Source organism: Mobula hypostoma, chromosome 10 (assembly GCF_963921235.1).
Source record: "Mobula hypostoma chromosome 10, sMobHyp1.1, whole genome shotgun sequence".
NCBI lineage: Eukaryota > Metazoa > Chordata > Chondrichthyes > Myliobatiformes > Myliobatidae > Mobula > Mobula hypostoma.
The window spans coordinates 131502262-131526486 of record NC_086106.1 but is presented as its reverse complement, the minus strand read 5'-3'; the positions used below and the strand labels follow the sequence as shown (position 1 = coordinate 131526486).

Here is a 24225-nt window from a genome sequence, read left to right as displayed (position 1 = left end):
AGAATGAAAGGGCTAATAACATCTTTGATGGCTCTGGGCCTGTGGTTGCTGGAGTTTAGAAGCGGGGGGGGGGGGGTAATTGAAACCTACTGAATGCTGAAAGGTCTAGATGGAGTGGATGTGGACAGAATATTTCCTATAATGGGGTAGTCTAGTACCAGAGGGCACAGATTGAAATGCAGAGGAATTTCTTTAGCTGGAGGGTGGTGAATCTGTGCCACAGGCACCTCAGAAGGCCTGGTCACTGGGTGCACTTAAGGTGGAGGTTGATAGGCACTTAATTTTATTATTTTTTAATATATTATTTTATTGACATACAGTGCGGAATAGACCTGTCTGGCCCTTTGGGCTGCACCGCCCAATAGTCAGGGCGTGAAAGGTTATGGAGAGAACGCAGGAGAATTGGGCTGAGAGGGAAATGGATCAGCCATGACGAAATGGCAAAGCAAGCTCGATGGGCCGAATGGCCTAACTCTGCTCCTGTGTCCTATGGTCTAATAACCAGAGGGGACAATCTAAACATAGAAGGATATCACTTTAGAACAGATATATGAAGAAATTTCTTTAACCAGATGGTAGAGAATCTGTGGAATTCATTGTCATGGTTGGCTGTGGAGGCCAAGTCATCGGGTATATTTACAGTGGAGGCTGATAGGTTTTTGATTAATAAGAGTGCAAAAGGTTACATCGAGAAGGCAAGAGAAGGGGGTTGAGAGGGATAATAAATGAGCTATGATGGAATGGCAGCACAGACTCAATGGGGTGAATTCTGCTTCTATGCCATAGTCTAATAAATCCAGTAAATCTCTCTGCACCATCTCCAAGTACACATTTTCTTGTATAAAGAGAACAATACTCTACACAGGACATACCTATATAAAAGGTTTCCTTACACTTCTTCCCCAATGCTTTTTTCATTTACATTCATAGAGTCATAGAAAAGTACAGCACAGAAGCTGGCACTATGGCCCATCTAGTCCATGCCAAAACCATTTACACTGCCTACTTCTATTGACCTGCACCGGGACCATAGCCCTCCATACCCCGACTATCAATGTACATTATCCAAATAATGAAATTGAACTCGCATGCACTTGTGCTGGCAGTTCATTCCACACTCTCACGACCCTCTGAGTGAAGGAGTTTTCCCTCATGTTCCCCTTAAACATCTCACCTTTCACCCTTAACCCATGACCTCTAGTTGTAATCCCACCCAACCTCAGTGAAAAAACCTGCTTGTATTTACCCTATCTATACCCCTCATAATTCTGTATACCTTTATATTCTTCCAACCTCATTTATATCTTTCCTGTAGGTAGGTGATGAAAACTGCACACAATACTTCAAACTAGGCTCACCAATGTCTTATACAACCTCAACATAACGTCCCATCTCTGGAACACAATACATTGATTTATGAAGGTCAATGTGCCAAAAGCTTTCTTTAGGACTCTATCTACCTGTGACACCATTTTCAATGAATTACGGACCTGTATTCCCAAATCCCTTTGTTCTACCATACTCCTCAGTGCCCTGCCATTCACTGTGAAAGACCTACCCTGGTTGATCTGACCAAAATGCAACACCTCACACTTGTCTACATTAAATTCCACCTGCCATTTTTTCAGCTGATGCAGATCCCTCTGCAATCCATGACAGCCTTCTTCATTGTCCACTACACCCCCAGTTTTGGTGTCATCCACAAATTTGCTGATCTTGTTAACTATAGTATCATCCAGATTGTTGATATAGATGTCAAACATCAATGGACCTAACACCAATCCTTGTGGCACACTATTAATCACAGTCATCCGCTTTTCTGGTAACTTCCTCGAAAAATTTTATAAGATTGGTTGGACATGACCTACCACACACAAAGCCATGCAGACTATCCTTAATCAATCCACGTCTATCCAAATACTTATATATCTGGTCCCTTAGAATATACCTTCCAATGACTTTCCCACATTGATGTCAGGCTCACCGGTCTAATTTCCTGGTTTAGTTTTAGAGCCTTTCTTGAACAATGGAACAACATTGGCTACCCTCCAATCCTCTGGTATCTCTCCTGTCACTAAGGATGTCTGTTAAGGCCTCGGAAATTTCTGCATTTGCCTCCCATGAGGTCCAAGGGAACATCTTGTCAGGCTCTGGGGATTTATCTACCTTGATTTGCCTCAGGACAGCAAACACTTCCACCTCTGTAATCTGTACAGGGTGCATGAAGCTGGTGCCGATTTACCTCACTTCTATAGACTGTGTCCATCTCCTGTGCTAATATATGTGCAAAAAATGCATTTAAGATTTCCCTCACCTGATTTGGCTCCACATATGGATTACCATTCTGATCTTCCAAGTACCAATTTGGTCCCTTGTAATCCTTTTGCTCTTAACATATCTGTAGAATCCCTTAGGATTCTCCTTCATCTTGTCTGCTAAGGTGACTTCATGACTTTTATTAACCTTCCTGATTTCTCTTTAACCCCTCTGGGAGTTCAGTTACTCTATAAACATCTCATTTATTCCTACCTGCCTATACCTGCTATGCACCTCCTTTTCCTCTTAACCAGGGCCTGAATATCTTTTGAAAACCAAAGTTCCCTACATGTTATCTTCACCTTTTATTCTGACAGTCACATACAAACATTGCACTCTCAAAATTTCACCTTTGAGACCCTCCCACTCACCGTGTACACCTTTGCCAGAAAACAGCCTGTACCAATCCACACTTGCAAGATCATTTCTGATGCCATCAAAATTGGCCTTTCTCCAATTTAGAATCTCAACTCATGGAACAGACGTATCTTTTTGCACATTTACTTTGAAACTAATGGCATTGTGATCATTGGAGGCAAAGTTCAAAGTACAAAATCAAACTACATTTATTATCAAAGTATACATTATGCAACCTTTAGATTCGTCTAACAAGCAGCCACAAAACAAAGAAACCTAAAAGAACCCATATAAAAAAAGAGCATCGAACAACCAATGTTCAGAAAAAAACACGTCCATAAAAAAAAGAATGCACAAAAAACCATAAAAATAAAGAAGCCCGAACATCCAAGGTGCAGAGAGCACATCATGCAAAAAATAACTGCAAAAAATTAGCATTCTGAAGTCTGCAAAGGAAGTTCCATAGTTCACCATAGTTTAGTGCAGAGCTGAGTCTTGGAGCAGTGAGCTGAACGGGCCCATCCCTTGCCTTGGGGCCCAGCACCCTGACCTTCTCCCTACATTAACTTCTGTCACATGCCCTGTGTCATTCCCTAAAGCAGATCAAGTATCACACTCCCTCTCGTTGAATGTTGAAATCAACCCCACATCCCCCACTTGTGCTGACAAGCTCACTTCACACTCAGAGAGAAGAGATTTTCCTCATGTCTCCATAACCACTCCACCATCTATCCTGGCATGAGTCTAAACCTGCGCACCCCACCACCCTTGCAGTACTAGTAAGCCTTCCCACTAGAATACGAGTCCCCCTCCAGTTTAGGTGCAAAGTCTCTTCTGTAGAGCTCACAACTTTCGATAGGTATAGTCATCAGAGACACTGGAGGTCTCCCTGCCTTCCCACATCCCAAAAGAGCATTCAGTTGTCCTGCCTGGCATCCCTACTGCCCTAACTGTGCAATTATAAAGAAAACAATAAATAAACCGAAAAAAAATATATATACTAACAGCTTTTCACCTTCTCTCACTGAAGCCTCAAAATCCCCAATGTAATACTGTCTGCTACAACAAAGGCCACTCTGCTTGCCCCATCTTATTTTTATTTGCACTTGCTAATGAATCCCTCACTCTGATTGAATGCTGTTCAAACTCTAAAGTTCCCAGAAAGTGCTTTATGGAAGTGTATAGAGTGCTCTATTCACTTTCATAAAAGGTATAGACCCTAAATGCATCACACTTCCAGGAATGGTGGGTGTGCAATAGTCCTACCCCCCCATCCATATATTATTAATTTTGGGCTGCACTCCTGAGGTTTTAGAGTTTATTTTATGTATATATTCTTTGTCATGCTGCAAAACGTGCTAAAAGCTGCTAAACTGTGTTTCATTGCTCCACAACAATGACAATAAAGATATTCTTCTTCTTCTATTTTTTTTCCTACTGGATAGCACAGTAGCATAGTGGTTAGCGTAACGCATTTACAGCGTTAGCGATCTGGGTTCAATTCCACCTCACTCTGTAAGGAGTTTATACATTCTCCCTGTAACTGCGTAAGTTTCCTTCAGGTGCTCCGGTTTCCTGCCACATTTTAAAGGCATACAGTTTAGCAGGTTAATTGGTCACATGAATGTAACTGGATGGTGTGGGGCCATTGGGCCGCAAGGGTCTGTTACTGTGCTGTATCTCTGAATAAATAAACTAAATAAATAAAATAATAGAAAAACTAAATTATAATGAGTGAAAGCAGAGGAGAGGTAACTGACAGAGATGTACAAGACGATAAGAGGCATAGGTAGAGTGGACAGCCAGAGACTTTTTCCAGGAGTAGGAATGGCTAATGTGAGGGGATTTTAAGGTTTCTGGAGGAAAGTCAAGGTGGGGGGGGGGGGTAGATATCACAGGTAAGTTTTTTTGTTTTTTTTAAAACACAGATTGGTGAGTGCGTGGGACACCCTGCCAGGGGTGATGGTAGAGGCAGATAAATTAGAGACATTTAAAAGCCTCTTAGTTAAGCACATAGATGAAAGAAAAATGGAAGGGTATTGTAGGAGGGAAGGGTTAGATTGAAAGATATTATGTGCCAAAGAACCAGTACTGTACTGTACTGTACTATTCTGTTCTATTAGTGAGCAAACCAATTTTAGAAATCAGTTTTGTTTAAAAAAGGATGGGGATTTCATTGTAAGAATTGGGGAGTTAAATGAAGAAACCTCTGATGATAAAAAATTGCTTTCACTAATGAAGTGTTAAGTAACTGAACATTGCAATCCACACTGTGAAAGACTTCAAAACATCAGCAATTTTACCTGGATCTTTTCACTTTGTTTTTGCAGAATACGTCCATTATTTACAATATAGACAGGACTTTTATTCACAGAATTGTCCGCTTTATGTCTGAGCCAGTCCTCATAGCCCTGTAATGTGCACAAAGCCATAGCATAAGATAAACAAAAGGCTCAGTAAGTTGTATCATTTTTTAATTAAATGGTTATGATGAACATGCAAAATTTTTAAACTTGACAATTAATCAAATTATTCAAATATTCAAGATAATTAAATATGACCTTGCCAAAAGCCACCCATTTCTCATTAAAGAGTATAGAAGCTGGTTTTATAAAGAATAAAAAAAAATTATTCTTGTTAAGTTTAATCAGAACATTTATATTTAATTCTAACGAATTATAAACAGTAATTCTATTATTGGTAGGTGTATTTTTCATCTTACTTGTTTGATGGCAGTGACAATAATCACAAAAAAGAGAGGGAGTCCACTTGTTACTGGGCTGGTTGGAGTATCAACAATAACCTGAGGAAATTCAAAAAGATAAAATTAAGCAAAGTTCAAAGTAAATATATTATACAACTGTATGAATGTCATCATATACAACCCTGAGATTCATTTTCTTGCAGGCATTCACTGTAAATACAAAGAAACACAAAAGAATCAGTAAAAGACTGCACTCAACAAATGGACAAACAACCAATGTGCAACAGATGACAAACTGTAAATACAAAAAAAAATAAAAACACAAAGCATAATAAATAAGCAATAAATAACAAGAACATGAGATGAAGAGCCCTTGAAAGTTAGTCCATAGGTTGTGGGAACAGTTCAGTGACGCTATCCCCTCAGCTTGAAGCAATTGCATTGCTTAGAAAAACTTAATTTCACAGTGCTTAAAACTGAAACATAACACTTACATAATAATCTGCTTGTAAACAGTAATTGTTTCACCAATTAGATAAATATATTTTAGCACTGATCAACAATAACACCACTCTTTATCTCATAAAAACAACTATGAATACTTCAATTTTTTAAAACACCTTTACTGCATAAGTGACTCATTCATAAAGGTAAATAGTAAAAAGGAAACCGCAGGCTTGTTAGCGTAACATCTACCAAGGTATAATATAATAGAAGCATCGTTAACCAAGCAAAGTGAATATAATTTCATGGAAGGAAACCCACTTCTGATCAATATATTGATACTTGTTTACAAAGCGATGGATAAGATAAAACGAGTGACTGTACCACACTCAGAAGGCATTTCGTAAGGTACAGTATCTCTTCAGAGAATACTGCAGAAAATAAGATCCCATGGTATAGGAGTGGCTCAAATCTTTGAGATGCAATGGGATTTGAGTGCCTTAATACATTATTTGCAAAGTGAGCATGCATGCTCAGCAAAACATCTATGAAAGCTAACAAAATGTAATCAATTATTGCAAGGAAACTGAACAGAAGAGTCATACAGCACGAAAAGCAGACCCTTCTGGCCAAGTTGTCCATGTTGACAAAGTTGCCTAAATGAACTGATCCCGTTTGCCTGCATCTGGCCCATATCCTTCCAAACCTTTCTTATCTGTGTACTTGTCCAAATGTCTTTCAAATGTCGTGACTGTATCTGTCTCTAGCACTTTGTGGTACACAGGTTATGATGGTTATAAAAGGGCATAAGTGAAACCACATCTGAAGTACTGGGCTCCTGACTCCTCAAGGGTATAAGGGTGTTCAAAGCAGTTCAGAGAACATAGAACACAGAAATCTACAGCACATGACAGGCCCTTCAGCCCTCAATGTTGTGCCAACCATGTAACCTATTCTGGAAGATTATAAGAGAAATGAGAAGGATGTGTTCACAAAAGTTGGATATTAAATTGGAGTTTAAACAAATAAGAACTTGACTGAAACACAAGAACATGAAGAGTGGACATAGAAAGGACATTGCCGCTTGTGGGAGAATCTTAAAACTACATATAAAGTAAGGACCTGCTGTTGAATGCAGAGATTCAGAAGTCCTTGAAAAGCTTTTCCTCAGAGCAATGTCCTTAAATAATTTAAGTCAGAAGTCGAGATGGACAGATTTTTGTTGAGAGGGTGAAATGTGGATCAACAGGAAGGTGGAAGTGAATCGACAGTCAGTTCATGCAGGGCCACCCATCGGCCATGGTCAACCACGGATTTGCATCCCAGCTGTCCAAGTCTATATGCAAGACAGGACAGTACAATATGGAGAGAAGCTACTGTCCCTGCAGCAGGCTTCCCATCTCCACACAGCTTGATGAATCAAAATGAACAGCAGAGACTGATGCAGTCTGGCATCAGCAGCAGCACAGGAATTGCCAGTCAATGTACAACTGCCTTAGTGACTCCAGCTCCGGATTTTACCTTGGAGCTTACTCCCGAAGCCTTCCCCACGAGTGGGTATAGTCACAAGAGTGGAGGTTTGAGATCAGAGTATTCTTTCTCTTAGCTGAGCTGTCAATCACGGCTAATGAGCCTCATTATCCTACAGCAACTGATTTTAAGGCACCAGTAACAGGCCTTTGCCCTTTCTCCTGTTAGTAGAAACGGCTCCGCCGAGTTTAGTTGGTAAGACACATGTTAAAGCCATGAGCTGGACTTGGATGTCACAGGCTATTTGAGGCGCACACCACTGGAAGCATTAAATAGGTAGTGGGAGCTTATCCCCACTAAACCCCCCTCCCCCCCCGCCCTGCTATGACAACCTTAAAAAACAATCCGATCAACCCCAATCTTGTTAAATGACCGATCAGGTTCGGAGGGTCTATTACTGCTCCTGCTCTGAATGTTTCTGAAGGCAATTGGTTCTCCTTACCTGTACAAGGAATATGATAAGAAAGTAAAAATTTGCAATTCTTCGGAACTGTTCAAACAAATTTTTTGGAATAAAATTCCAGTATGTGTACTGTGAAGAAAAGAAAGGTACAGAATATTAATCAAAATCTCAAAGACTGATAGATTCAAACAATGATGTAAAACTGCTTCAGAACAGAACCATTCCCTAATCCCAACACACTTCCTAGGTACCATCCCATGACCTCTGCACTTCTATTAAGTATAATTTTAGGCCACTGTTACCAGAGGAAAACGTTTATCATAGTGCTCCATTCTAAAGATCTTAAGTGCATTATCTCCACACTCCATGTCACATTTTCCTTGAATAGGTTATCCAAACAAAGTGTTTTTCTTTTAAATTCACATGTTAATCAGGCATTGATTACAGAATCATTTTACAATCAGGTCCCACATAGCACTGATTCGTTGTAATGCTGTTATTCAATTCTTTATTGAAATTTTCTAAAATGATGAAAATTCATTCTAAACAACATTCAAAACTTCTCACGAGCAGCCACAATTACAGTAAACATTCAATCAGCCAATGAGAGCGCTTTACATACACTGAGCCACTTACAGCCAATCACCTATTAGCTCGTGCTCTGCACCCGCACCCCACCCCCAGCATGTGAAAATGTTCTTGCTCCCTCGCCAATTTATTCCACATTTTTTTCACCCATAATGTCTGGAAAGCAGCCTGCAACTTCCAGTGAGGGTAGTACATCTAACATGTCTGGAAAAGCATTCGCATAGATGTGCAAGTGCAAGCGACATACGTTTGGAAACTGGTGAGCGTCAGGTTGATGTTGGCGCCTTTTTGAATTTGGCTACATCGACGATTAGAACAATTATAAAAAAAATGCAGACAAGATAAAGAGCTTCGGCAACTATGACCTCAAAGTTATCATCAATAACTCTTTCAAGGAGCCATTTGCTTGAAAAAATAGAAAATAGACTGAGTATATGGGTGGATGAGCAAACACAACGAAACATGCCCCTAAGCCAGTTGATAATAATCAAAAAGGCAAGAAGCATCTTCAATCATATTCAGGAAGAAGATAATTCGGTAACATTCACAGCCAGCAGAAGTTGGTTTGTTAGATTTAAACAGTGCAATAACCTCCATAATATACATATTTCTGGTGAAGCAACTAGTGCAGACAGCAAGGCAGCCCAGGATTTTCCTGCAACACTGAATGCCATAATGAAAAAGGACAATGATCTCCCAAGCTTGTGTTCAATGTTGATGAAGTGGGCCTAATTTGAAAAAGAATGTCTTCTCATACTTTCATCTCCCGAGAATAGAAGCATACATCTGTTCAAGACTGCAAAGGGCCAGTTAACTCTCTTGCTAGGAGGCAATGCTAAAGGTGACTTTAACTTAAAAGTCTATGATTGTGTATCACTCTGATACAACAGGAATAACTTAAGGCATTTTAAAGTCAAGTCTACCAGTGATTTGGAAATCAAACAAGAAAGCCTGGGTGACAATTGATGTTTTCCAAAATTGGTTTGTTTAACATTTTTGTCTAGCAATAAAACAGTATTGTGAGGAGCATGACTTTGAACCTAAAGCATCGTTGGTGTCTGATAATGCCTCAAGCCACTGTGAGAATCTTGACACGCTTCGGACCTGCATTCCTGTATAAGTGGTTTACTTTCCACCCAACACCACTTCATTATTCCAACCAATGGATCAAGGACTCATATCGAATTTTAAAGTCTACTACATTTGTTGCACATTCAAGCAACTTGTAGAGTTATTAAATACAAGGATTCACCTACTTTTTCCAGCCTGGTCTGTGAATGACATGAAAAGTACAATTGTTTGTATGTGATTAATTTAGGCTGACTGTGTTTGTCTATTACTGTGACTGAGATGAAGATCTGACCACATTTTATGAGTAATTAATGCAGAAAACCAGGTAAACCATTCTTCTACGGTGCATCACAACCTGGTATGGAAGTTATCCTGTCCAAGACTGGAAGAAGCTGCAGAAGATTGTGAACACGGCGCAGCACATCACACAAACCAATCTTCCGTCCGTGGACTCACTTTACACCGCATGCTGTCAGAGCAGTGCTGCCAGGATAATCAAGGACACAACCCACCCAGCCAACACACTTTTCGTCCCTCTTCCCTCCGGGAGAAGGTTCAGGAGCTTGAAGACTCATATGGCCAGATTTGGGAACAGCTTCTTTCCAACTGTGATAAGACTGCTGAACGGATCCTGACCCGGATCTAGGCCGCACCCTTCAAATATCTGGACCTGCATCTCGTTTTTTTTGCACAACCTTACTTTCCATTTTTCTACTTTCTATTTATGATTTATAATTTACATATTTAATATTTACCATCAATTTGTAATCCAGGGAGCAGGAAGCGCAGAATCAAATATCGCTATGATGATCGTACGTTTTAGTACCAATTGTTTGGCAACAATAAAGTATAAAGTATAATTGCAAACTTTTTACAAACTTTTTCTAGCAACTGTACACCATTGCCAGGAAACAGCCTGCCCCAATCCACATTTTCCAGATCCTTTCTGATACCATCAAACTTTAGAATTTCAGCCACAGACCAGACCTACCTTTTTGCATATTCCTTTCAAAACTACTGGCATTGTGATCACTAGATGCAAAGTGTTCACCTACACAAAATTCTGTCAACTGCCCCGTCTCATTCCCTAAAAGCAGATCCAGTATCACATTCTCTTGATGGGCCTTCTATTTACAAATTAAGAAAACTTTCCTGAACACATTCGAGAAACTCTGTCCCATCTAGTCCTTGTATGGGAGACCCAGTCTCTAGAAATTTGTTCCTCCAAATCCCTCAGACTGGTGGGTGGTCTGTTATACAGCCCCATTAACCTGGCCATACCTTGCTCATTACTCAGTTCCATCCACAATACCACACTAGACGAGTGTGCAATTATCAAAAGCATTGTTTGAAGGCAGTCCGTTATCTGCACTAGGTACTTGTGCTGATTTTATTCATTTACAAAGGAGCATGGCAGTGTACACTGAATGAATTCCTCTGTCAATAACTATTAGGAACTCATGCTTTATAGTATATAGTTGTATTTATAGTGTTCTAATCTGTTCTGAATTCAACTTAAATGCTTAAATTGAACGCTTGTTACTCAGTTAAACGTATTTTGTCTTTTTTCTATCTTTTAAATATTTCCATGAAACTGGCTATATTGGTCTGCAGCTTAATTGGGCTAAAATGTACTGGTTCCGATGTGTCCCAATTAAGCATCTCCCTCCCAGCACTTATCCTTGCAAGCAGAACAAGTGCTACAGCTGCCCCTACACCTCCTCCCTTCACTTTCACTCAGGGCCCCAGAGAGTCCTACCAGGTGAGATGACGCTTCACCTGTCAGTCTGTTGGAGTTGTAGGCTGTTTCTGGTGCTCCCGGTGCAGCCTCCTGTGTATCGGTGAGACCTGACAAAGACTGGGAGACTGTTTTGCCGAGCACCCACTCTCCATCGTCCAGCGGCCACCCATTTTAATTCCACTTCCCATTCCCATTCCGAAATGTCAATCCATGGCCTCTTCTACTGTCGCAATGAGGCCACACTCAGGTTGGAGAAACAAGGGTGATGAGTGGGGAGGAATGAACGGACAAGGGAGTCGCATACGGAATGATCCCTGTGGAAAGCAGAAAGTGGGGGGGGGGGCAGGGAGGGAAAGATGTGCTTGGTGGTGGGATCCCATTGGAGATGGTGGAAGTTGTGGAGAATTATGTGCTAGACGTGGAGGCTGGTGGGGTGGTAGGTGAGGACAAGAGGAACCCTATCCCTGGTAGAGTGGCAGGTGGATGGGGTAAGAGCAGACGTGCGTGAAATGGAAGAGATGCAGTTGAGAGCATTGTTGATGGTGGAAGAAGAGAAGCCCCTTTCTTTGAAAAAGGAGGACATCTCCTTTGTTCTAGAATGAAATGCATCGTCCTGAGAGCTGATGCAGTGGAAATGGAGGAATTGAGAGAAGGGGGTGGTGTTTTTACAAATAACAGGGTGGGAAGAGGTATAGTCCAGGTGAGGTAACACTTCACCTGTGAGTCTGTCAGGGTCATATACAGTATCCAGTGCTCCCGGTGTAGCCTCCTGTATATTGGTGAGATCCAACGTAGACTGGGAGACCGCTTCGCTGAGAACCTACGCTCCGTCTTCCAGAAGAAGCCACTCATTTTACTTCCACTTTCCATTCCCATTCTGCTATATCAATCCATGGCCTCCTCTACCGTCGCGGTGACAGGTTGGATGAACAATACCTTACATTACATCTGGGTAATCTCCAACCTGATGTCATGAACATCGATTTCTTGAACTTCTGGTAATGGCTCTCCCCGCCCCCTTCATTACTTGCCTTCCCCTTTTGTATGTGTTGCTTGGATTTCCAGCATCTGCAGATTTTCTCTTGTTTTGTGATTAATTCCAGCATTTGTTTTCAGTTCACCTTTCTGTTTTTATCAGAATCAGGTGTATCATCACTGACATACTGTATGTTATGAAATTTGTGGCAGCAGTATAGTGCAAAGCATAAACAAAAAACTAAGAAATACAGAAATACTGCTTAAAGAACACCTAAAGCACCACTTCCACAGGATTCAGTCAACTCACCAGTAGTACTCCATTTTGGTAGGCATCTGATTATTTAAAATAGCTTACAATTCAGTTTTGGATTGAGAGTAGAAATGTGAAAGTCAGGTGAGAGAAGTATAATTAAAATTGTCATATTTATGTCTATTTACACTTGATTTGCAGTCTCCTGCTCTTCTGGCAAAGTGAGCTTCCTTGGAAGTGTGCTATGTCAAAGCAGAACAAAAAAACTATCCAGCCACTAGGGACACTGAAGTGTGTCACACTTTTGAAAAAGTAATAAAGCTGCAAATTAACTAACAGCACCTATTACACATACATATTTAATTAAACTTTCAATTATACTTGTGCACAAAATCAAAAATCAGAGGTGATGTCCTCTTCTCATTATTACCATCCGGGCAGAGGTCCAGGAGCCTGATGATCCAGTCAACATTTTAGATTCAGGTTTCTGAATGGGCAATGAACCCATGAAAACTACCACACATTCTTTGCTCTCATTTTGCACTAATTTATACTAAAGACTAGAGTCAATGAAAAGTACTGCACAGACTGACCCATCCAATCATACCATAAACCTCCATACCCCTACCACCCATAAATAGCTTACTCCCTGCAACTATTACTTATGTAAAACGTTAACACTCTGAGGCAAGTTAGATACTGGCTTACCTTTGAAGAAATTATTCTGTTGTCACAAAAATTCTGAGGGAGAAACGTTTCTATTCCAGGAATCTGACGGTGTCCGACATAAATTGTGCGGCTATCAACTCGTTTTTCCTCACCAGCACACTTAGAATGGAAAAAAAAGGACAACTCAGTTGATTGGAAAGTGACAATGGTTTTGTATGGCCATGCATTAATTTGTACAGTGCAGATTATAAACACCAAGTCAGATGAAGTTCAAAATCAAGTTCAATCACAGTTTTATCCAGGAGTGACAAATTATAAACTCTTCCTGATATATACACTAGAGATTGCAAAGGATAATTCAGTTAAGTATTTACAAGTTAAAACAGAGTAATAGGTTGACTATATTTTACAGTCAGTCCTTCATTGCAGAAACAGGCTCTTTGCCTGCCTGGTCCGTGACTACCTTTTCTGCCAATTTATACAAATCCCATTTGCCCACATTAGGTCCCTATCCTTCTATACCTTATCTGTTCCAAATTCAAGTCTAAATACCTCTTAAACGTTCATGATTCTACCTGATTCAAATGTTCAAAGTAAATTTATTATTAAAGTACATATATGTCATCATATACAAATGTTAGATTTATTTTTGTGCAAGCATACTCAATAAATCCATAATAATAACCATATTAGAATCAACAAAAGACCATACCAACTTGGGTTTTCAACCAATATGCAAAAGACAACAAGCTGTGCAAATACAAAGAGAAAGAAATAATAATAAATAAGCAAGGTCTCGGCCTGAAACGTCGACTGCACCTCTTCCTATAGATGCTGCTTGGTCTGCTGCGTTCACCAGCAACTTTGATGTATGTTGGTTGAATAAATATTTAGAACCTGAAATGGAGAGTCCTTGAAAGTGAGTCCCTGAAAGTGAGTCCCATCGTTGTGGGAACGTTTCAGTGATGGGGCAAGGGAAGCTGAGTGAAGTTATTCCCTTTGGTTCAAGAGCCTAATGGTTGAGGGGCAGTAACTGTTCCCAAACCTGGTGGGGAGGTCTGAGGCTCCTGTACCTCCTTCCTGATGGCAGCAGTGAGAAGAGAGCATGACCTGAGTGGTGGTGGGGAGTCCCTGATAATTAATGCTGCTTTTCCTACGACAGCACTCTGTGCGGTTGTGCTCAATAGTGGGGAGATTTTTACCTGTGACGGACTGGGCCCTATACACTACTTGTTGTATGATTTTCAATTCAAGGCTATTGCTGTTTCTCTTTCAGGTGGTGGTCTCCTCCACCACCTGCAAGAGGTAGAGGTGGCCACTGAGCTTACTTTGAAAGATGTAGATCCACAATATCAATGGCCTTCTTTGAATTCATCTATACTTCCCGTGGCCTTGGGAAAGCAGTCGATATAATCAAGGGCCCCTCCCATTCTGGTTATTCTTTCTTCTTCCGTACAGCAGAATTCAAAAAAGCTTGAGAAGATGTACCAGCAGTCTCAAAGACGCCTTCTATTATGCTGTTAACAGACTCTTGAATGGACCTCTCATACACTAAAGACGAACTCATGATCTCCAATCTACCTCATTAGGCTCTTGCACCGTGGTTTCCAGCACTGCACTGTCTCTGCAGTTATATCCTGCATTTTGTTTCTCTTTATAAAAGATTCACGATTGTTTAATGTAATTTCCTGCACCAAGCATAAAGGAGAACGAAATAATCGTTCCTTTGGTTCTGATGCAACACAAAAACACATAAGATACAAGATCCTGAGGGCTTCTGACAGGGTGAAAATGGAGGGAACATTTCATATGTGGGAGGATCTAGAACTAAGGGGTCACTACTAAAGAACAAATAATGATTAAAAACAAAACACAATAAATAAAATACATAAGATTGCTTATATACATAGATTGATTGTACATCCGTAAATTGATGGTAGGCTGTACAAAGGGTTACTGACAGGAAATAATAAAGTAGTGGCAGAATTAGTGGGTGGAGATGTTAATCACCCTTACTGTTTGGGAAATGTAACTGTTTTTGAGTCTGGTGGTATTGGCATGGATGCTACATAGCCTCCTTGCTGATGGGAGTGGGACAAACAGTCCATGAGCAGAGTGGGTGGGATCCTTTTTCCAGCACATTTCTATATATAATGTCCTTGACGGAGGGTAGGCTGTTGCCAGTGATGCATTGGGCAGTTTTGACTACCAACCTAAGTGTGATGTATGGCATAAAATGGCTGGATAGCAGACAAGATTTCACTGTATACTGGTATACATGACAATGTTAAACACAAATACAACTCAATATGTTCAGCTCTTTTTCTAGAGCCATACCCAAGTCTTCTGGTCCCTGATCTGCAACCTTAACAGGAAGTGGGAGAGATGGCAAAACAGTTCAAAGCTACTGTCATAGAACAAACAGCAATATCTCAAAGCTCTTTCACTCTCAAATGAATAATGTAGTACTGAAGCAAACACAGTAGAAAATGTAAATACTGCAGTCTTCAAATGGAAAACTCAAATTCAAGTATAAACTGCCAAGCTGTAATTTCTTGATAGGCAATTACAATTGAGCAGTGCAATTATCCTGCAGCAGCAGAAGGTGGTGAATTTGTGGAATTTGTTGCCACAGGCAGCTGTGGAGGCCAGGTCATTGGATGCATTTAAGGCAGAGATTGATAGGTTTTTGATTGGACATGGCATCAAAGGTCATGAGGAGAAGGCTGGGAACTGGGGTTGAGGAGGAAAATAAAAGGATCACCCATGGTTAAATGGCAGAGCTGACTTGATGGGCCAGATGGCCAAATTCTGCTCCTATGGTCTTCTGGTCAGAAGAAAAGCAAACATACACTCAGTGAACGACATAACATCTTTGTATCATATAAGATTATAAACTTAAGCCATCCCATAAAAGTTCCACATGTAAAAAAACAAAAATCACACTTCATTTCTAATTCAATTCTCTAGTAACAGTTTCAGAATGTTATATAAAAGTTAGCAATGTGAAAAACATATATGCATGGACATATTAAAAAGTCAATCCTACTCCATAAAATCATTAAAACCAGCTTCCATGTTGATATTTTAAGCTACAGAAGCACCTGCAATGGTGCTGTCATTGATGGCAGTGCATTAGAAAACAATGAATTCACAATTTTCACTATTCTCTGTACAGATGTACTTCTAATATTGTGACATGTTGTAGAATTATTATATGACATAGAGGTCACAATTCTGCCCAACTATACATCCTATTCATTTCTACTTTCATATCATACCTGTTCATAGAGAGGCGCAGACAAAAAAAAACTACCTCTGACATTTGCCTCTATACTTTCCTCCAATCACCTTAAAATTACAGCCCCTCATATTAGCCTTTTCTACTCTGGGAAAAGGTTTTCTGCTCTTTTACTTGGATGCCATGCTACCACAGAGGTTAACATGATGCTATTATAGCTTGGGGTGTTAGGGTTCAGAGTTCAATTCCAACAATCTTTGTTAGCAAGTCTGTACCTTCCTTCCCATGTCCGTGTGGGTTTCATCCCATAGTACAACAACGTAAGTTAATTGGTCATTGGGTATTGTCATGTGATTACCCAAAGGTTTATATCAGTAGATTGCTGGGTGCTGTGGCTTGGGAGGCCTGGAAGGCCTGTTCTGCACTGCATCTCAACATAAATAGATAACTGTTAAATTCTGTCAATGCTCGCTGTTTACAATCCCTCCAAGCAGCAGGAATACAGAATAATTTTTCAGTGACCTTCAAAAACAATAATTTCAAAAGTAGCATTTTCTAAGGCTGCACATAAGAAGACTAGTAAACTCAACAGATCAGGGTGAAACTGTTGAGAGTTAACATTTTATGTTGATATACTATGATCAAGCAAAAGCTTTTCAACTTTAAGTACAACCTTTGCTTCCTCGTTGCTGATGAAGGGTCTCGGCCTGAACCATTGACATTTCTCCATAGATGCTGCCTGACCTGCTGAGTTCCTCTAGCATTTGTGTTTGTTCCTGTGCAGATTTCATTCAGAAATTAAAAATTAGTTAAATGAATGTAATATTTTTTGCATTTATTCACTTCTATTTGGGATATCAAGGGATGAGAGATCAGTGCAGGGAAATGACTCAATATTCAATGGTAGAATGGCATAAGGGAACTACTACATAAATATGAGATTCTGCAGATGCTGGAAATCCACAGCAACACACAGAAGAATGCTAGAGGAGCTCAGCAGGTCGCTATGGACTGAGACCATTCATCAAGGCTGGAAAGGAAGGGGAAGGATGCCGGAATAAGAAGGTAACGAGAAGGAGGACAAGCTAGTAGGTGATAGGTGAAGCCAGGTGGGTGGAGGAGAAGTGATAGGTGGAAAAGGCAAAAGGCTGGAGATGAAGGAATCTGATAGGAGAGGGGAGTGGACTATGGGAGAAAGGGAAGGGGGGGCACCAGGGAGAGGTGATAGGCAGGCGAGGAGAAGAGGTAAGAGGCTGCAGTAGGGAATTAAAGAAGAGGGAAGGGGCAGGGAGAGAAATTACTGGAAGTTAGAGAAATCGATGTTCATGCCTTCAGGTTGGAGGCGACAGAGATGGAATACTTGCTCCTTCAACTTGAGAGTGGCCTCATGAGGGACCAACTGCTGTATCTATACAAAATGATTTTGTTTTTCATTTAGTAGCTAATATAATACTATTGAAATTAACTAAAGTATTGCTTTTCCCCAGGACATTGTTTATCCCTCAGTACATTAGAGATGCTACAGGTACTGATCTGTGGATATGAACCTTGTAGAGTTAATACAGTAGCAAAAAATGCACTGTGGATGGAAATGCAGAAAAAAAGTGCTGATGTGTACATATAATTACACTACAAACTGTATTACAAAAGTATGGTTACCTCATCCTTTACAGTTCAGTTTCCTGTCTAAGGGTATAATTTCTTTAAAGACAATGTTAGGAATAATTAGTTTTTATTCCTAAATCCTTTTTTGACTCTCTGGACTCTATTTTATCCTCCTATATATGGAAAAATAAACGTCCTCAATTGAATAAAGTCCATCTTCAGAAAGTTAAAAAGAATGGAGGTTTAGCTTTACCAAATTTTAGGTTTTATTACTGGGCAGCTAATATACAGAATCTTACGTTTTGGTTATACTATATTAATCATGAGGCCTGTCCAGGGTGGGTTTCTTTAGAAGCTAACTCGGTTAATAAATTTTCTATTATCTCTCTTTTGGGATCTTCACTTCCTTTATCCTTAAGTAAAATAACTGAAAATGTGGTAGTCAAACATACTTTGAGGATTTGGATACAATTGAGCAAACACTTTGGTCTATTGAGATTTTCCCTTTCTAGTCCCATCTTTTTAAATGATCTTTTTAAACCTTATATGACTGATGCAGTTTTTAAAGAATGGGATGGATTGGGCATTACATGTTTCCAGGATCTGTTTGTTGAAGGAAGTCCTTCTTCGTTCGAACAATTGTCAACTAAATATAGTTTACCAAAAACCCATTTTTTCGGTACTTACAAATTAGAGACTTTCTGCGATCTCAATTATATACATTTCCTAATAGCCCTGATAAGAACTTATTAGATGAAATTCTTAATATGAAGTCTTTTCATAATGGTTCAATATCCAATATTTATGATATGTTGATGGGAAAGAGAAATGATTCTTTAGACATAATCAAAAATCTTTGGCAACAAGATTTACAGACTTCAATTTCTGAAGAAACTTGGAATGAAATTTTTAAATTGGTTAATACTTCATCGTTTTGTGCTCGTCATTCCCTCCTACAATTTAAAGTGGTCCACAGGGCTTATATGACCAAGGATAAGTTACCTCGTTTTTATATGGATATATCTCCTTATGGTGATAGGTGTAACAATGGAGAAGCTTCATTTATTCATATGTTTTGGACATGCCCAAGTCTTGAAAAATATTGGAAGGAAGTATTCCAAACTTTTTCTGTACTCTTTAAAGTAAATTTTAAGCCTAATCCTTTGACTGCCCTATTTGGTATTGTTGGAGGGAAAGATATCATCTTGAAGACATCTGATTTGCACATTCTGGTTTTTATTTCTCTTATGGCTAGGAGGGCGCTTTTGTTTAAGTGGAAGGATGCTGTTCCGCCTAACCACGCTCAGTGGTTACGGGATGTTATGGCATGCCTAAATTTAGAAAAGATTTGTTGTTCAATTTCTGAATCTAACCAAGATTTTCAAAATTTGTGGGGGCCGTTTTTAAATTATTTTCATAATCTTTGATTTCTCACTAACGTACAGAAGCTGGTTAATAGCATATTTTATTGTTTGATAAGGTTTTTTTCCTTTACCAAACAGCTTCGACTTTGGTAGTGGGTATAGATTTTTTTTTAAAATATAAAATTGTTTATATTCTAACATATGAATTAATCTAATCTATATGAATATAGGGTAAGGAGTTTGCTATTGTGATTCAATATAATGTATCTGGTATTATTATATTTTTTCTTTTGTTTTATAATATGTATTTTCTGGGACTCTGTATTCTTCTATGTAGAAATTAATAAAAATATTGAAAAAGAAGAAGAAAACAATGTTGATGGATTGGATAATACGTGCTGATGGTAAAAGTGATCAAAGGTATGAAAATGCCTATTTTCAAAACATAAAATACAAGAACAAATTGAGAAAAAACATATCGTAATAGAAGTGACCCTATATGATTGAGAAGGGTTGCTTTCTGAGAAATCATATCATCTGCACATGTCAAGAAATGCAAGTCAAAAAATAATAAATTTTGTTTGTCTCCTTTACAATTCCCCGACCCTATATAAATTCTGAGAGAATGATTTTTATTCTGTATCTCAAACTTGTGGTTGAGATGTTAATTCTGGAAAGTCGAATTTCTGTCAACTAAACAATTGTAACTCGGGTGGTGAGGGGGGTGTTCTGAAAAATAGAGACCAAAATTGTTTCTCTGAAAACAAAATTGTTAGTGCAGCCTCACTGATTTGTCTATAACCAAGCTTATGCTAGCTGGTACAGAGTGTTTCCCAGCTGCTTTGCCAAGTTAGTGGAGAATGGAAAATAGAAACACTTTTCAAACAATAACCGAGGAGTATAAATGCTGGAGGAATTTCATCCATTTTGAAAACTTGAACCTTTTAATCACCAACAGCTCCTTCATAAAACAAACAAAACTACTATAATTATTTTTGTTTAAAAAGGTGCTAAAGGTATTGTTCCTTTAGTTTGCAACTGAAGAAAATATAAGCAGAGTGTGTACAACCATCTGCTTTTATATAGCACCAAAAATCCAAATGATTACAGAAATGACAACAGACAGCAACCAAAGTGAGAGTGTCCATAAGCACTCTCAAGAGAGGCAGGTATAATCACAGCACATACAGCAGATGACCACAACAAATGGCAAGGTACTCTTCAGCAACACCTACAGCAAGGCGAAAGAGTGATCCTGAGTCAGTTTGAGGAGCGGAGAGCTAACAATTCCACAATGCCCTACACATGCAGCCACCATGGCAGAGTCTGCTTTTCCAAGATCGGCCTGAATAGCCACAGTCGACGCTGCTCGACAAACTAGTGACTACCAGAGACGCAGTACCCATGGTCGACCACGACCGACGGAGGCCACACACAAGTCATAATACATAGACTAATTATAGTCAGGGGAAGATTGACTGATTACAAAATAGCCCAGATCAGAATTGGATAGACTGATAGATAGACTGGGTTAAGACAGCACTGAGGATATTAATATCATTGGCCAAAAAACAAGTTCAGGAATAGGAAGGCAGTTCTGGAACTTGCACTGGTGAACTCAACAACCTTCACATCCTGTAAATACACTGACAGGACTAGGGAGTTTCAATAATAAGGACAGCATAGCTGGAGTAAAATCTTCTTTGTTAAAATGTGTAACATTTATTAGTAGGAACACAGACAAGGTCATTGGTAGAAAGATTGAAGAAGTATTTTCATCACCCTCTCTTTTAAAGGGGTGTGGGTGCATAAACCATCACTTTTCACTTTTAAACAAAATATCCAAATGAAGCAACATACATCAAAGTTGCTGGTGAACGCAGCAGGCCAAGCAGCATCTATAGGAAGAGGTGCAGTCGACGTTTCAGGCCGAGACCCTTTGTCAGGACTAACTGAAGGAAGAGTGAGTAAGGGATTTGAAAGCTGGAGGGGGAGGGGGAGATGCAAAATGATAGGAGAAGACAGGAGGGGGAGGGATGGAGCCGAGAGCTGGACAGGCGATAGGCAAAAGGGGATACGAGAGGATCATGGGACAGGAGGTCCGGGAAGAAAGACGGGGGGGGGGGGGTGACCCAGAGGATGGGCAAGAGGTATATTCAGAGGGACAGAGGGAGAAAAAGGAGAGTGAGAGAAAGAATGTGTGCATAAAAATGAGTAACAGCTGGGGTACGAGGGGGAGGTGGGGCCTAGCGGAAGTTAGAGAAGTCAATGTTCATGCCATCAGGTTGGAGGCTACCCAGACGGAATATAAGGTGTTGTTCCTCCAACCTGAGTGTGGCTTCATCTTTACAGTAGAGGAGGCCGTGGATAGACATGTCAGAATGGGAATGGGATGTGGAATTAAAATGTGTGGCCACTGGGAGATCCTGCTTTCTCTGGCGGACAGAGCGTAGATGTTCAGCAAAGCGGTCTCCCAGTCTGCATCGGGTCTCACCAATATATAAAAGGCCACATCAGGAGCACCGGACACAGTATATCACCCCAGTCGACTCACAGGTGAAGTGATGCCTCACCTGGAAGGACTGTTTGGGGCCCTGAATGGTGGTAAGGGAGGAAGTGTAAGGGCATGTGTAGCACTTGTTCCGCTTACACGGATAAGTGCCAGGAGGGAGATCAGTGGGGAGGGATGGGGGGGACGAATGGACAAGGGAGTTGTGTAGGGAGCGATCCCTGCGGAATGCAGAGAGAGGGGGGGAGGGAAAGATGTGCTTAGTGGTGGGATCCCGTTGGAGGTGGCGGAAGTTACGGAGAATAATATGTTGGACCCGGAGGCTGGTGGGGTGGTAGGTGAGGACCAGGGGAACCCTATTCCTAGTGGAGTGGTGGGAGGATGGAGTGAGAGCAGATGTACGTGAAATGGAGGAGATGCGTTTAAGAGCAGAGTTGATAGTGGAGGAAGGGAAGCCCCTTTCTTTAAAAAATGAAGACATCTCCCTCGTCCTAGAATGAAAAGCCTCATCCTGAGAGCAGATGCGGCGGAGATGGAGGAATTGCGAGAAGGGGATGGCGTTTTTGCAAGAGACAGGGTGAGAAGAGGAATAGTCCAGATAGCTGTGAGAGTCAGTAGGCTTATAGTAGACATCAGTGGATAAGCTGTCTCCAGAGACAGAGACAGAAAGATCTGGAAAGGGGAGGGAGGTGTCGGAAATGGACCAGGTAAACTTGAGGGCAGGGTGAAAGTTGGAGGCAAAGTTAATAAAATCCAAATGAAGCAGTTCACACTACCACTGATAGAGCTCCCTATTTCTTGGCCTAGGTTAAACAACAGTCTTCCATGTTGAAAATTTCTGTAATTATTAAGACAGACAAAAGGTATAAAAAGATTGAGAATGTGGGATCTAGAGATCAAGTTCAAGGAAGAAATCTAAACACAATACACATTTTACAAAGGAAAGTCTGGTAGCCAATGTAGGTTAACAGGAACTGGAATGGGATAGCAAATTCTTGGGTTGGGTTAATGGACATGGGGATAACTGAGACAGGCCAGAAGCACCAGACAAGGCTTCAAATGAATATGATTTGATGTCATGAAAACAGGCCATTACACTATACATGTCTTTTGTACTACTTATTTTGCAACTTAAGTCATTTTGAAATTTTGCATTGTACTACTGCCACAAAACAACAAATTTCACTATGTCTGTCGGTGATAATAAACCTGATTCTGAGATTAAAGAGATTGGAAAAACAAGGTCAATTAAGAATGATGTTCCCTGGAACATCTGGACAGCAAAGATGCATACATCAGGATGGTCTTTATTGATTACAGCACAGCATGTAATACCATCATCTCTTCAAAACTAATCAATAAGCTTCATGACCTTGGCCGCAATAACTCCTTGTGCAATTGGATCCTGGATTTCCCTACTTATAGACACCAGTCCATTCGGATTGACAAAAACATCTCCACAATATCCATCAGCACAGGAGCACCGCAGGGATGTGTACTTAGCCCCCTGCTCTACTCACTTTACACCTATGACTGTGTGGCTAAGTACAACTCCAACAGCAGATACAAGTTTGCTGACACCACCAATTTTGTGGGCTGTATCAAAGGTGGTGATGAATCAGCAGACGGGGGGAAGATTGAAAATTTAGCTGAGTGGTGTAATAACAACAACTTCTCACCCAATGTCAATAAAACCAAAGAACTTATTGTAGACTTCAGGAGAGGGAAACCAGAGGTCCATGCACCAATCTTCATCAGAGATTTAGGGGTGGAGAGGGTTAGCAATTTCAAATTCCTGGGTACTATTCCTTCAGAGGACCTGTCCTGGACTTAGCACGTAAGTGCCATTGCAAAGAAGGCACAGCAGCCTCTACTTCATTAAGGGTCTGCTGAGGTTTGACAAAATCTTTGACAAATTTCTATACATGTGTAGTGGAGAGTATATTAACTGACTGTATCATGGCCTGGTATGGAAACAACAATGCCTTTGAATGGAAAAATCCTACAAAAGATAGTGAATTCAGCCTAGTACATCACAGGTAAAACCCTCCCAACAATTGAGCACATCCACATGTAAACTGTTGTAGCAAAGCAGCATCCATCATCAGAGATGCTCACCACCCAGGCCAGGCACTTCTCTCACTGCTGCCATTACGTAGAAGGACTCACACCACCAGAATCAGGAACAATTACTACCCCTCAACCATCAAGCTCTTGAACAAAAGGGAATAACTACACTCACTCGACCATCCATTGAGACGTTCCCACAACCAATGATCTCACTTTAAGGACTCTATCTCATTATCTCATGTTCTCGTAATTTACTGCTATTTATATATATTTGTATTTTCATATTTTGTTGTCTTCTGCACGCTGGTTGATCTTTAATTGATCCTGTTATAGTTACCATTCTATAGATTTGCTGAGTCTGCCCACAGGAAAATGAATCTCAGGG

General features: G+C 40.3%; 1 protein-coding gene across 5 annotated transcripts in view; it reads right to left on the bottom strand.

Annotated features, from left to right (window-relative positions):
* atp11c (ATPase phospholipid transporting 11C) overlaps nucleotides 1-24225 on the bottom strand; it is a 214362-nt gene that overhangs the window by 131641 nt on the left and 58496 nt on the right. For 3 of the 5 annotated variants that reach the window (XM_063061161.1, XM_063061163.1, XM_063061162.1), the window contains exons 2-5: nucleotides 13091-13210; nucleotides 7794-7883; nucleotides 5396-5476; nucleotides 4977-5084 (exon numbers count right to left, since the gene is read on the bottom strand). In XM_063061161.1, coding sequence (XP_062917231.1) covers nucleotides 4977-5084; nucleotides 5396-5476; nucleotides 7794-7883; nucleotides 13091-13210 — 399 coding nt within the window. Of the gene's footprint in view, nucleotides 1-4976; nucleotides 5085-5395; nucleotides 5477-7793; nucleotides 7884-13090; nucleotides 13211-16965; nucleotides 17069-24225 lie in introns of all 5 variants that reach the window. The other 2 variants (XM_063061160.1, XM_063061164.1) reach the window with 1 other exon arrangement.